Below are 14,500 nucleotides of genomic sequence, written 5' to 3'. Positions count from 1 at the left end.
CTCTTGCCCGGGCTGGCTTTGAACCGCGATCCTCAGATCTCAGCCTCCTGAGTAGCTAGGATTACAGGCGTGAGCCACCAGCGCCCGGCTTTGAAAATAGTTTTAAAAATCACTTTGGCTGATTGAAACCAGTGAAGATCAGGAGTGCACATGAGGATTCGGGCCGAGCACAGGTGCACAGACCTGCTGGCCACATGTGCACTTGTATAAACAATCACATGACCTGAGACTGGAGTCCAAGCGGCCACATCACCCTTCCATACCTGTGAAGCCTCAGCTTTCCAGTTTTCTGTCTACTGAGTCCTTACTAAAGGCTCTGGAATATGGAATCTGCTGAGGCTCTGGGCTGCTTTCTCTCCTCACCTTCAAAAATAGAGCAGGGGTTTGGGTTCATGCCTGTAATCCTAGCTGTTCGGGAGACTGGGATCAGAGGATCTTGTTTGGAAGCCGGCAGAAAAATCTGTGAGACTCACCTCTATTGACAAAATGCTAGAAGTGGAGATGTGGTACAAGTGGTAAAGAGGCTGCCTTTAGTGATGAAACTAAGTGACATTGCCCAGACCCTGAATTCAAGTCCCAGTACTAGCACAAAATAAAACAGCATCTGGGGAGCAGGATCTTGTGTAACCACCATTCACAAGCCTCTCCTTGTGAATGATCACATGCCCCTGGCACAAACTCCTTAAGAACTCCCCCTTTCTTGTGTTCTTTTCCATTTTAGGATCTCTGGCCAGAAATCATGGATTTCTGCGCTGAACTTTGTGAACTCTGTTCTGTGTCAGCTGGTGACTTCAGCAGAACTTCCATTTGACTTGAGTCCTGGGCTACCAACCCAGAGGGTGTGTGCGTGCGTGCGTGTGTGCATGCGTGCGTGTTTGTGTGTGTGTGTGTGTGTACGTACATGTGGCAGTAATGGGGCTTGAACTCAGAGCCTCACATCTTGCCATTTTTTTTTCTGGTTGTGGGGCTTGAACTCTAGGCCTGGCACTGTCCCTGCGCTCTTCAGCTCACACTCTACCGCTTGAGCCACAGCTCCACTTCTGGTTTTCTAGTGGTTTATTGGACATAAGAGTCTCACGGACTTTCCTCCCTAGGCTGGCTTTGACTGCAATCCTCAGATCTCAGCCTCCTGAGTAGCTAGGATTACAGGTGTGAGCCACCGATGCCCACTTCTTGCTTACCTTTTTTTTTTTTTTTTTGCCTAAGACTGGCACTTTATCACTTGAGTCATACACCTCTACTTTGAGCCTGAATCCTCAGGGCTCAGCCTTTTGAATAGTTAGGATTACAGGCATGAGCCACTAGTTCCTTCCAAGACATCTTTATAGTCTACTACATGTGGAAAAAGAGAGGCCCCATGGCCTTTTATGAGTCAGTTCCTTGTTCAAGGTTGAAGTCACCACTGAACCCACTTGGCATATTCTTCTCTAGGAAAGCACCCACAACCAGGAGCTGTGCCCAGGCAGGGCTGGTAGAAGTTCACATACATCTGCTCTATCCACCAGTAGATGTTGGAGGAGGCAGAGAGGCCAGGTTTCTAGCACTAGCCCAGTCAACTGAGGCATGACTTCTTTTGGCCCTTAGCATAGGGGATGGCAACAGTACCTCCAGCTGTGAGCAAGATTATGAGGCAGGGAGGGCCTCTCCTTGGCAGCCCTCCCCTTCCTGCTCTTGGCTGGCTGTGGACTCTTGTTTACCTACTCATTCATTTCTCCCCTCCCTGCTCCCCTTTGCCCTGTAGATGCTGGGAGTCCCGCCCCTTCTGTTGGCTGCAGTCTTGCTGGGCCTTGGGCTGCTGGTTTTCCTACTGTCACTCAGACGGTGGGGCTGGGGCTGGTTACTTGTCATCTGGTTTGAGTTTGTGCTGCAGCCGATCTATAACCTGGTTATGGGAGACACTAAAGAACAGCGCATCCTGCGCCATGTGCAGCAACATGCGAAGCGTGGGGACCCTCAGAGTGTGCTGGATGTCATCGACACATACTGCTCACAGAAGGAGTGGGCCATGCATGTGGGTGACAAGAAAGGTGAGTAGCCCAGCTTCGGGAGGAGGAGCAGAAGAGGGAATAGAAACCAGAGACTGTGGTTGTAAATATTAGCCCTTACCCAACAGAGGCCCCTAAAGGGCAGAAACCTTGGAGCAAACTCAGATAGGACAAGCTGCAGGCCATACCTTTTTCTTCCTACTTGAGGTAGTTTGCTCAGAGACTGGCTACACTTTGGAGGACTCTATACACAGTGGAATGTTTGACAAAATGTGCTATGTAAGGACCCAGGGACCTGGGGTAAGTTGGGATCCATCCCTCCTGGGGCACCAATCCATGGTTGACTCCTCACAACTCAGGCCCTCAGGAGGTTGCTGACAGGGCTCTATGCTTTTAGGGTGTTAGGTGGTGCTTAGGGTACAGTGCCGCTTGCCCTCTGCTCATCTATGTCATGGGACCTGCCTAGGAACCAGTCAGTTAGGTTTTCCTGGAGCCTCCCCTTAGCCTTGGCTTCTGGCCTGGGACACAGTTACGTTTTATTGAACCCTGAAGTCAAACCCTGGGGTTAGAATGTAGTAGCTCCTTCCAAGGATTCCAGGAAGCTGAGGAGGCAAGAAAGAGGGACATTTGTGCCAAGGGACCATGAGAGTTCAAAGGATATGCCTAATGGGACCAAGTCCTTGGACCTGAGGTGGTCAAACAGCCCCAGACTCTACCCGCTGCTAGAGAGGGGAGTCTTGGAATGTTGCTTAGAACTGAGCCTACCTCCATCCAGCTGTGCTCATGTCTCCCCCCTCCCCCAGGCCATATCATGGACACTGTAATTCAGGAGTACAAGCCATCCTTGGTGCTGGAGTTGGGGGCCTATTGCGGCTACTCTGCTGTGCGCATGGCCCGCCTGCTGCAGCCTGGCGCAAGACTCATCACCATGGAGATCAACCCTGACTTTGCGGCCATCACCCAGCAGATGCTGGACTTCGCTGGCCTGCAGGACAAGGTGTGTAGGGCAGGCCTGACTATGGTGATACAGATACTGGGGCTCAGGGGTGCCAGGCAAGACACAAGTCATACCATGCTTGTTTCAAGCTCTGGGCACCACTGTGGTTGGGGTCACAACATCTGATACTTTCCAGGTTGGGGTTCAAGGAAAGACCTTCCCCTGACCACAGCTCCAGCAGGTTCTATACCCATCCTACAAAACAGAAACTCTGTTGCAGGGATGGGGCAGAGTAGAAGCTCATCTTTATTGTAGCAGTGTACATGTGGGAATTCAGATGTGGGCTCCCTGTGGGCATAGCTGTGACAGAGCCCTGTTGTAGGTCACCATCCTGATCGGACCCTCCCAGGACCTCATCCCCCAGCTGAAGCAGCAGCATGATGTGGACACACTGGATATGGTCTTCCTAGACCACTGGAAGGACCGCTACCTGCCAGATACCCTTCTCCTAGAGGTAAGCCCACTGCTTCACCAGACAGGCTCCTATGGGGACTGCTGGCTGGAACCACCCAGGCCAGCTGACCACATCCTCTTACAGCCAGGCATCCTACCTGAAGCCAGGGAACACAGAGGTGAGAATGGGAAAAAAGGGTTCTAGGCTGTGGGTCCCCACCCAGGGCCAGGTCAAATGACCTATTAGGAATGTACCTACCTGTAGCAGGGGAGGTAGTGTGAGGTAGTGAGCAATATACATGAGAACAGCTGAATCTAATGGGCACAGGGCCAAGCAACAGGGAGAGCAATTCTGAGGAGCACACAGCACTGACTGGGCTTCAGCTGGCTAGCACAAAAGCAGACCTATTCTGCTGGGTACTAGTGGCTCCCACCTGTAATCCTAGCTACTCAGGAGGCTTAGTTCTAAGAATCACAGTTCAAAGCCAGCCCAGGCAGCAAAGTCTATGAGGCTCTTATCTCCAACTAATGACCAGAAAACGGGAAGTGGAGCTGTGGTTCAAGTAGTAGAGCACTAGTCGTGAGCAAAAAAAGGTCATGTACAGTGCCCAGGCCCTCTGTTCAAGCCCCATGACTGACACACACCCACACAAAAAAATAGATCCAGGGATCTGTTTCCTATTTCTAATGTGCCCCCCCAACTTCCCTCAGCTGCCGCCAGGGGGCCGTCCTTACTCAGTGAGCAGCCCAGGCTTCAGGCATTGGACAGCCACAATGAACAGAGCTTTGCATTAACTTTGACCCTCCCTGGTGGCAATAGGGAACATGGAGGAGCTTCTTGGTCTCTCTACCTGGTCCTCACTGCCCAGTGGCCAACCTGGAGGTACCCATAGTTTTCTCAGAAGTTGGGAACCCTGTCATTGCAATACCTCATTGACATTGCCTATCATTGTACAGCATTGGGGCTTGAACTCAGGGCATGATCCTCTCCCTTAAGCTTTTTCACTCAAGCTTTGCACTCTACATTTGAGACATACCTTCACTCCCAGCTTTTTGGTGTTTAACTGGAGATAGAGTCTCCTGGACTTTCTTGCCCAGACAGACTTTCTTGCCCAGACAGACTTCAAACTGTGATCCTCAGATCTCAGGCTCCTGAGTAGCTAGGATTTTAGGCTTAAGCCACCAGTGCCCAGCTGTAATTGGACCTTTAAATATGAGGGGGATGGCTGCTGGCAAAGCCATTATGGCCTGGACATGGAAGGGAAGGGACCAGCACTGACAAGCCAGGTGGGTGGCAACAGGGTGAGTCAGAGGTACAGAAGGCTTTCAGCAAGTAAAAGTTGAGCTGTTCTATGGAAGGATCCTTATTAGCCCTGTGGATGTGGAGAGGGTAACTGGGGAGGGCAGTGCAGAACCCTGGTGTTGGAAAGGGAAATGTCTCAGGGGTTGAAAATCTGCACTATCCATGAGGATAGGCAGTTGGGGTATAGAAGGGAAAGCTGCAGGCTAGGCCAGGACAGCCATGAGCAGCCAACCTGGGCAAGTGACTCATCCTAGAGAGAGGTGTGAGCCTGGAAATGGGGTATTGAGGCCAGAGTGCAGGTAGCTGAGAAGACAGGCCTCACCTGGGCAGAAGAGAGACTTCAGCAGGGCCTGAGTCACATGGAGTGGATTTCAGCACTTTCAGTGTGTGTGATAATTACAGAGGCCTGCTTTTAGAAAAGCAGCAAATATTGCAGTTCAGTAACTAGGAAACTAACAGTTTTCTCAGTGCTGCTTGTTCAAAGCTGATAATTATCTCAAGAAGAGAAGACAGGAATTGGGAATGGCAGTACTTTTTTTTTCCATGCCCAGGATGGAACCAGGACCTTGTGGATGTTAGTCAAGTTCTGTATTTCCTGTGGAGCTAATACCCCCAGCCCAGGTCACTTGTTTCAATTTGCTTTTGATGTCTGACATCAAGGGATTTCTTTGTTTTCATTGTTGCTGTTTATTTTGAGACAGTTGCCCTGTGTAGCTAAGGCTGGCCAGGAACCTTTGTTCCCTTCTTTTTATTTGTTGTTGGTCCGGGTCCTGGGGCTTGAACTGGGCTCTGTCCCTCAGCTCTTCAGCTCAAGGCAAGCACTCTACCACTTGAGCCACAGAACCACTTCCAGTTTTCTGGTAGTTTATTGGAGATGAGTTTCACAGACTTTCCTGGCCAAGCTGGCTTTGAACTTCAGTCCTCAGATCTCAGCCTCCTGAGTAGCTAGGATTACAGGCACCAGCACCCAGCCCTTTTTCTTTTTGTGCCAGTACTTTACCATTTGAACCATAGCTTTACCTCTGATTTTTTAAAAAAAAAATTTTAACAATTTATTTTATTTATTATTTATTTATTTTTGTTAGTCATGGGGCCTGAACTCTGGGCCTGGGCACTGTGCCTCAGCTCTTCAGCTCAAGGCGAGCGCTCTACCACTTGAGCCACAGTGCCACTTCCAGCTATTTCTGCTTATGTGGTACTGAGGAATTGAACCCAGGGCCTCATGCATAAAGGCAAGCCCTCCACCACTGAGCCGCTTCCCAGACCCTTTACCTCTGATTTTTTGGTGGTTAATTATACATAAGAAGCTAACAGACTTTACTGCATGGGCTGGCTTTGAACCTCAATTCTTAGAACTCAGCCTCCTGAGTAGCTAGTAGGATTATAGGCACAAGGCACTGGTGCTCATCTGGAACCTTCCTTTTGATTCTCCTTAGTATGCTGCTATACCAGGTTAAGTTTGTGTTTTAGGCTTTGTGTGTGTATGTGTGTGCATGCACACGTGCTGGAAATGAAATCTAGGCCTCATACCTGCTAGGCAAGTGCTTCACAACTTAGATATTGAAATTCTTTCTTCTTTTTTTTTGTCAGTCATGGTACTTAAACTCAGGGCCTGGGCACTGTCCCTGAGCTCTTTTGCTTAAGGCTAGTGCTCTACCATTTTGAGCCACAGCTCCAGTTCTGGTTTTCTGGTGGTTAATTGAAGGTAAGAGTCTCACAGACTTTCCTATCTGAGCTGGCTTCAAACTGTGACCCTCAAGATCTCCGCCTCCTGAGTAGCTAGGATTATAGGCATGAGCCACTGGTGCCCAGCGAGATTTCTTTTTTAAAAAAATTTGTTTTATGGCTATGTTAAAAAAAAAATCACTGGGTGCCGGTGGCTCATGCCTGTAATCATAGCTACTCAGGAGGCTGAGATCTGAGGATTGCAGTTCAAAGCCAGCCTGGGCAGGGAAGTCCGTGAGACTCTTATCTCTAATAAACCACAGAAAACTGCAAAGTAGAGCTGTGGCTCAAGTGGTAGAGCACTCGCCTTGAGCTAAAGAACTAAAGGACAACACCCAGGCCCAGATTCAAGCCCCATGACCAACAAAACAAACAAACAAACAAACAAAAAAACTCCTAGCCGGGTGCTGGTGGCTCACACCTGTAATTCTGAGGATCATGTTTTAAAGCTAGCCTGGGTTGGAAAGTATGTAAGACTCTTATTTCCAGTTAACCACTAAAACACTAAGTGGAGCTGTAGCTCAAGTGGCAAAGTACTAGCCTTCAGCACAAAAGTGCCCAGGCCTCGGGTTCAAGCCCCAGGACCAGCACACAAACAAAAAGATCCTCTAGATTTCCAAAGTCAAAACTCCTTTATTCTTTCACGTGATGTCAGCAGATACACTTCTCACCTTAGATGGACAAGCATCCTACGATCAAGTTTCTCACCTGGCAACTGGAGCCACTACCTGTAATGGCTCATTTCCCCTGTGCAGAGACTGGGCACCAGAACTGCACCCTTCCCCCAGCCCAGGCACCAGTGGAGATAGGTGCTATGGGATACTCAGAGCAGACCTCCAAGGAGCAGCTTGTCTGTAGAGAGGTAGTCTGTGCCCCCATCCCTGTAAAGTCACCATGGTGAAGCTGGATCTAGTCTGTAGTGACCATACCAGCCCATGTCCCTGGACACCTCTCCCTTATAGATGCCTATTTTTCTGGCATCAGGTATCTGAGGATGCACTGGCCTCTTAGCTCACCATATTCACCACTCACCATCCTTAAAGCATCTATTGACTACCTTCAGTGTTCTAGAGGGCTGGAGATGGATACAGGAGTAAAGGATGGTTGGGGAAGTGGCTCAAGTGGTTGCCCAGTTCGTACAAGACTCTAGGTTCTAGCTGGGCACTGGTGGCTCATAGCTGTAATACTAGCTATTCAGGAGGCTGAGATCTGAAGATTGCAACTTGAAGTAAGTCCAGGGAGGGAAGTCTGTGAAACTCTTAACTTTAACTATCCAAAAGTTAGAAGTAGTGCTATGGCTCAAGCGGTAGAGTGTTAACTTTGAGCAAAAAACTAAGGGACAGCACCTAGGCTCTTGAGTTCAACTCCCCCAATCCCCCCATACACACCCCTGGGTTTGATCTCTAGTGCCACAAGTGGTGAATGGAGGAGCAAAAGATCTCCATCTTTAGCTGATGTGCCTGAGGTAGGACTGGCACAGCCCTTTTCTGCAGTGGCCACTTTGAAATAAATGAGGTGTTAGACTTGGACCTCAGGGTTGAGCATAAGCCAGTACATCAAACAGCAGCCTTGGGGGGTGAGAGGGAGTGAGGCGTGCCTGGTTCAGAGTGGTTTTGCCATGCACTCCTAACCACTGACCCATCTGTCCCCTGCAGGAATGTGGCCTACTGAGGAAGGGGACAGTGCTTCTGGCTGATAACGTCATCATTCCAGGATCACCAGAATTCCTGGCATATGTGCGGAAGAACAACAGCTTTGAGTGCACACACTACAGCTCATACCTAGAGTACACGAATGTGGTGGATGGCCTGGAGAAGGCCATTTACAAGGGCAAGATGCAAGCTTGACTGCTACCTTGCACTAGGCGCCTTACCCAGCCTCTTTCTGAAGGGCAAGATGGACACTCTCACTCTGGATAACTCCACTTCTGTGGTTCTAGGGTCTGTCCCCATGCAGTGTCTACTTCAGGCCTATGAACCTGGGATTTGTCCACACTGACCTCTGTGCTGCTGGTGCAGATTATCACATAGTACACACTCTAAAGAATAATGAGCTTACTATGCAAAGCCACTGCAGAAAACCTGGAAAATCCTGCTGACAGAGGGGCTGGGAGTGTAGCTCAGGAAGCACAAACTCCTAGCATATAAGAGGCCCAATTCAATCCCCAGAACTGAAAAACAAAAAAGAAAAACAAAGACCAAACTGGAAAATGTAATATGAATTCCAATCAGGTTTCCAAGGACAGGTTATCAGGCACCAACTTACTTATTAGGCCCTGAAAGCAGAAGTTGGAAAAATCAGGAATCTATTGGGCTTTGCACTGACTGTTCTTAGGCTTTCTGTCACCAGGGGGCAGCAGCACCTTAGTGACATTACCACCACCACCTCACCCTGTACTTTTGACTTGCAAGTATTCACCTTTTTTAAGAATGAACTGTAACCTCATCGCTAATGTTAGATGACTGTAGTCTTATATACTAAATTCATGTTTAAAAGCCAATAGAATTAAAGATCCATATTTGGATATAAGAGCTCAACGGAGTGGTTCCTCTCAGCTTCACCTTTTCTGGATGGGCACTAGTGCTGTAGGGCTGGGTCCTGAATATCGCACCAACCTCAGGGCTCCTGGCTAAGGCAGTGGGGTGGGATCCATCTCTGCTCAATACTTCTCCTTCAGGCCAGGCCAGGCCAGGGATACCTGTTAGCCTGCCTGGAAAAGTAGCACAGAACTGGAGATAGTGGACACAGGGCCATTCAGAGCCCTGCCTTTCTGGACCCACATTGGTACTAGTTGGAAATATCTCCTTCCCTAATCCCATTTGGCCAAATTTATGGGGAGAAAATGGCTTGGAACAGCCAGGGCATTGCTGCTGGTTGCCTAGCTGCTTGTAAGCAAGCCAAGCTGCTTTGTGTCTGCCTAAATCCAGAGCTGCCCTGGCACCTTCAAGCAGCCAGATTGCTATCTACCAGAGAGGTTCCAGGAGGCTCCACCAAGACCAGACACAAAGATCAACTTGTCCTAGTAGATTCCACTCATGCCCAGTGAGCTCTGGCCAGAACTCTGCTCCCAGGCTCCAGGCCAGCCTATCACCGGAAGCCAACCAGATCTTGTGAGGACAGAGTAGATCAGCCATGAGCCATGCACATAGATGTATGCACACAGATAATGCAGGTCACTCTCAGCCACCCCCCGGGAGGGAGGGATTCTGAGGAACTGCTGGCCTTTACAGTCAGGTTGTCCTCAAGTTATGTGATCATCAGGTGGCAGCAGTGCCTCCGCCAACAGCACTATGCCCAACGATCGATGGGGGCCCATTCCTCACCCAGTAGAATGATGGCCTCCACTCTCCACACTAAGGGAAGGGCCAGCCAGCCAATGAGACACAGAGTCTGCGCCATGGAAGACAAATTTCTTTGTTGCTTTTTTTTTTAATTTTTAAAGTTTCTTTAAAAAATTTAGATGTCTACCAATAGTCTTATTTTGGTTCCATTTTTAATGCTTTTTTTTTTTTTTTTTCAGTGGTTTTCTGAACAGCAGGCACTGGACAGCAGTTCCCTGTGCTGCTGGGGGTCAGTCTGGAGATTACAGTGAGGTTCTGGGCAGATGCAGGTGCAGCCATCACAGTGACCCCCCCTGCCAGAGGCAACTTGAGGAAGGATCTCATTGCATGAGGGTTCCGGACATCCAGTGCAGGATCCCCACTTTGCAGCCTCGAACAAAAGGAAGTCCCTCCACCCTTTGGAGTCCAACTTCCTTTCCTGAGACCCTTCCTCCTTTCCCAGCTGCCTGTCCCCAGGACCCCCACTCCCCAGACCTGTTTCTCTGGAACACAGTCTTTATTCCACCAGAGCAAAGCCAGGTGCCCTCCCTTGCTACCTTCCTGGGCCCCATCTTGGCCTTTTCTTTCACACTCACACACAGCACCATGTCAGTAAACAGCTAACTCAGGCCTAGGGAATTTGATCAGGAGATCAGAGGGAGCAACCGGCAGGGCAAGACAGAAGGGGTGCCAGCAAGTCAGGTCCTGGCAAGAAGCTTGGCCAGCAACTGCCACCAGGAGGCTCCACAGCAGACTTCAGAATGGGCCTTTCTCCAGGTGATCCAATCTCTAAGAAATGGCTGGGCTGGGGCCCTGCAAAGGGAGGAATAAGGCAATGCTATAGAAGCACACAAGCAGGTGGCAGGGCTAAATGCATGGGGCAGAGTGACATGCAATATCTTGGCAGAGCTGCTGCCTCCACGGGCTCCATGGACAGCTATGTGGACAAAAGCAGCTGCTAAGGGTCATAGTAGGGACCACTTATTTCTGACTTACTGGTCCTATGGGGCCTATGCAGGGGTATTTGAAGGTATGGAGGACCCAGCCCTCCCTGGACTCATCATAGTGGACCCTGGGAGGACCCCTCTGCTCAGCCCTCAGTCTGGCCTTCCCTAAGCTGGGCATTTTGGTCCTGCTAGGATATATACAAGGAGGACAGAGCATGCAGTTGGCAGAGATCAACATAAAGCCCTGGCCCAAAGGATGGCAAAATCACTGGACAACAACCAGACAAGAGAACGTACCCGGCATGCAAGCTAGACCCAGGAGTCAACGGGCTGAGGCTTAGCATCCCCTACGGCGTCCACCAGCCTGACTGAGGGCCTGCTGGGCCCAGGAGGAAGGGCCTTCCTGCCAGGATCGGGCTGTAGTGCACAAGTGGGTGGATGGGTAGACAGAAGATGTTAAAGGCAAAAGAAAGCATGTTAGCTGCAGCTGAAGGGCAAAGCTGAATTGTCAGTAGGAACAGGGCCAGGGTGGTAGGCCAGGGTCACAGCAGCACAAGGGAGTCAAGCCAGTATGGCTCACACAAGTGTTGGGTGGTACAGGGACACACACAGAGGTCTGTGCATGAGTCTATGGGATTGGTGTAGAGCAAGTGGCAGGTGCTGTTCCCACCAGGGACCATGACAGGCACCTGCCCCCCCCCCTCACACACACACATGCAGAGAAAGGTGCATAAACCACTTTCTTAGACTCTTCAGTCCAGTGCAGGGTGTGGCTGGGCAGACTGTCCTCTGCCCCTCCCTCCCACCAGGTGTGAGCTCTCTCTACCCAACAGCATCCACCATCTGACTGATGAAGGGATACTGCTTAGACTTGGACCCACAGCCCAGCTACTTGGAGATGAGCACCAGCCCCGCCAGGCTTCAGGTCCCAAGTCAAGCTTTGCATTGCCTAGCTACCCTCTGGGCAAGCCTTGTACATGGAGCGTCCTTGGTAAGTACCCATGGCCACTTACTTTCAAAGGTTCCTTTTCAGAGGCTTCACCTGCAGAGTCACTGCCCAGGGCCTTCCGTTCCCTCCGGTCCACAGTAGAATATCCAGTGGAGTATCCATCTGTGGGCAGCGTAGGGGGGGAGCATGAGGCAAGTTCTGAGAGGTAGGCACTGAAGGACCATGCAACCTTCATCTCAGACACAGGGGACCCTTGAAATAAGGGGTTTTTACAGAGGATCCCCACCCACTCTGATCCTGTCCCGTGCCCCCTCACCATTTCTGCTTCATATCTGCTGAGCATCCCCAAATGAAATCTTACCAAATAACACCTTTTTGGAAAGCATCTCAGCACCGACCATGCTTACCCCATAAAACCAACAGTCCTGGCTCAGGCTCCTCCCTTCTCCCTGAGTAGACAACAATCAAACCATGCTTGACCTCACCTGGGCCAAGTGTGTCCATGGGGATCACATCTCGGCTGCCTGGCTTCTCACCATCTGCAAGGCAGGGCAGGGGCTCTGGTTGTGAGCGGTAGACAGGCTGGGGGCCAGGGTCACAGACAAGCCCAGCACCAGGCAGACCTCAGCAACCTTAGGTGTCCTATCACTAATGTCTTGGCATTTCTCTACCTTTCTTCCTTATCTGCAGGCACCTCCTCCACACACCCCAGCAGATGACATAAACAGGAAAAGGCACGCCTTCCTTCCCTGGCCTTCACCGGCCTTGTTACCATCACTGCAGGTGGGAGCTCCTCCAGCCTCAGGAATGGGCTCCCATATTCCCTCCTTCCTGGCTTGTACTCACCCAGGCTCTTGTCTACCAGTGGCAGTGTGCTGTCATCGAAGCCCCCAGGGCTCAACGTTCCCTTGGGACTCTTGGCAGTGGCAGCAGCTGACTGGGGCGCACAAAACACAGGTGGGAGAGGTCAGAGGCACTTTTGCTTAGGGACTACACCTGGTAAACTGAAACAGGACAGGCCCCTGCAGGCCGCACCTGGAAGCGCGCCTTCGTCCAGCCGTCCCTCTGCAAGGCTCCTCGCAACTCCTTGTAGCTCCACACCGTTTGAAGCACGTGGGATGCCGCCTTTGCCTCACGCACAGACTGGCTATGAAAGGACCAAGGGCGGGGTCAGCGGCCAGCTCTTTCCCCGCCCCCCCACCCCACCCCCTTCCCAGGCCCCCGCCCACCTGGAGGCGACGAGCGCCACCAGCGCTGGCACACCACGGGCCTGCAGGAGTGAGCGTGCATTGTCCAGGCTATCAGACACGATCTCATGGATGGTGTTGAGCACAGCCACCACCGTGTCCTCCTCCAAGCGAGCCCCGGGGCGGGCAGGTGCCTGTGCATTGCGAACATTCCGCACCAGCTCGGCCATGGCATAGTTCCCTGAGAGGCAGGGGCAGGGGTCAGGACACACCTCTGCCCCGCCCCTGTGGGAAGGAGCAGGGTTCAGGAGGAGCATGAGACTAAGACTTCAGGATTGGTCCTAGAAGTCAGTTCCCCAAGCTGGGACTAGCCTAAGACCCAGGGATGGGTCCCCAACTGTTGCACTCCCAGGTTTGGCCCCGCCCAACATCCTCACCAATAAGGTCTTTGTTGCGGTGGTCCAGAGATAGGTTTCGCAAGGCGATGGCAACTGCTCGCACCACCTTATCAGTCTCCGATTGCAGCAGTTCTACCAGTACCGGCAACCCGCGCTCCTTACGCACAGTGGCACGGATGTATGTGGCCCACTGTGGGAGTGGAAGTAGGAGGTGGGCTACTCAGAGGGAAGTCCGGCTGCACAAGGCCCAACCCCAGCAGCTCAAAGCTAGTTCCACTGCCCAGGGCATAATGCTTTTAGACCATGTACCCTGAACCTCCCAAACCTTGGGGAAGTGCAACGTCCTCCTCCTTTTCTGGCCAACCCAGATGTGAGGAGCAGCACTAATGGGGAAGCCTGGATTTCCCTCTTTGTCTAGATCTTTCCTTCCTGCCAGGTCTGGCCCCTCACCATCCAGTTGCCTGCGCTGAGGTTTTGCAGGGCACCTGCTGCAGCCTCCAGAGTGTTGAAGTTCCGGCTCTCGGTGAGGAGGGAGAGATAGAGACGTACCACTTCAGGTTGATACAGCAGCTCAAAGCCTACACATAGGGCAACCACAGACAGCCAAGGTTACCCAGAACCTCCTCCCTATCATCTTCCCTCATCAATATTCCAGGGGTGGGTGTGGAGCAGTAAGGGCATGATTAGTATTAATGCATTCACCCCTTGCTCGTGGCCCAAAGGGAGAAGTGTCACCATTTCTCAGAAAGGAAAACAGAGTTAATCAGGAGGTAACCGACTTGGGAGAAGTCATTCCTTCTTCGACTATGCTGCCAAATAAATGAGACTGGATCTACCTAGCAGCGTGTGCATCCAGGATTTGGGGGTGGGAGAGTGTCAACTGAGCCACATTCCCTTTATTAATGGGGCCCTCTCTAGCAACAAGACCAGCCTTCAGAGTATGGAATAAGCTGCTGAACCAGGATTTTGCCCCTTGCTCACCCTCTCAGGCAACCATTCTAGGCTCTCCATGATTGTGGCCCTACCCACTATGGAAGCATGGCTGCCCCATAGAGGATTTCAAAGATAGGGCCTAGAAGCATCTTCCAAGCCTACCTGTCCACAAGCTCGGGCATTTGCCTAGCTCAGGAGATTATTTTCTTTCTTTCTTTCTTTTTTTGGGGGGTCCGGTTGTGGGACTTGAGCTCTGGGCCTGAGCACAGTCCCTCAGCTCTTCAGCTCAAGGCTAGTGCCCTACCACTTGAGCCACAGTGCCACTTCCGGCTTTTTTCTTTTTGCTTATGTGGTGCTGAGGAA

The 14,500-nt window shown here is 51.2% G+C and overlaps 2 protein-coding genes across 3 annotated transcripts in view; one reads left to right on the top strand and one right to left on the bottom strand.

Moving 5' to 3' along the window:
* Positions 1-8,927, top strand: part of Comt (catechol-O-methyltransferase) — a 22,174-nt gene extending 13,247 nt beyond the window's left edge. For both annotated transcript variants that reach the window (XM_013031564.1, XM_013031565.1), the window contains exons 2-5: positions 1,742-2,027; positions 2,789-2,982; positions 3,305-3,436; positions 8,059-8,927. In XM_013031564.1, coding sequence (XP_012887018.1) covers positions 1,742-2,027; positions 2,789-2,982; positions 3,305-3,436; positions 8,059-8,250 — 804 coding nt within the window. In that variant the 3' untranslated portion in view covers positions 8,251-8,927. The remainder of the gene's footprint in view (positions 1-1,741; positions 2,028-2,788; positions 2,983-3,304; positions 3,437-8,058) is intronic.
* Positions 8,928-9,919: 992 nt separating this feature from the next.
* The window catches only part of Arvcf (armadillo repeat gene deleted in velocardiofacial syndrome), a 56,113-nt gene continuing 51,532 nt past the window's right edge, over positions 9,920-14,500 (bottom strand). The window contains exons 7-15 of the mRNA XM_013031501.1: positions 13,655-13,797; positions 13,244-13,394; positions 12,849-13,047; positions 12,655-12,766; positions 12,466-12,556; positions 12,105-12,158; positions 11,684-11,781; positions 10,968-11,087; positions 9,920-10,536 (exon numbers count right to left, since the gene is read on the bottom strand). Coding sequence (XP_012886955.1) covers positions 10,980-11,087; positions 11,684-11,781; positions 12,105-12,158; positions 12,466-12,556; positions 12,655-12,766; positions 12,849-13,047; positions 13,244-13,394; positions 13,655-13,797 — 956 coding nt within the window. The 3' untranslated portion in view covers positions 9,920-10,536; positions 10,968-10,979. The remainder of the gene's footprint in view (positions 10,537-10,967; positions 11,088-11,683; positions 11,782-12,104; positions 12,159-12,465; positions 12,557-12,654; positions 12,767-12,848; positions 13,048-13,243; positions 13,395-13,654; positions 13,798-14,500) is intronic.

The sequence above is a fragment of the Dipodomys ordii genome, unplaced genomic scaffold, assembly GCF_000151885.1.
Source record: "Dipodomys ordii isolate 6190 unplaced genomic scaffold, Dord_2.0 Scaffold141, whole genome shotgun sequence".
Classification (NCBI taxonomy): Eukaryota; Metazoa; Chordata; class Mammalia; order Rodentia; family Heteromyidae; genus Dipodomys; species Dipodomys ordii.
The sequence above is the reverse complement of the archived record's forward strand: the minus strand, read 5'-3'. Positions and strand labels throughout refer to the sequence as shown.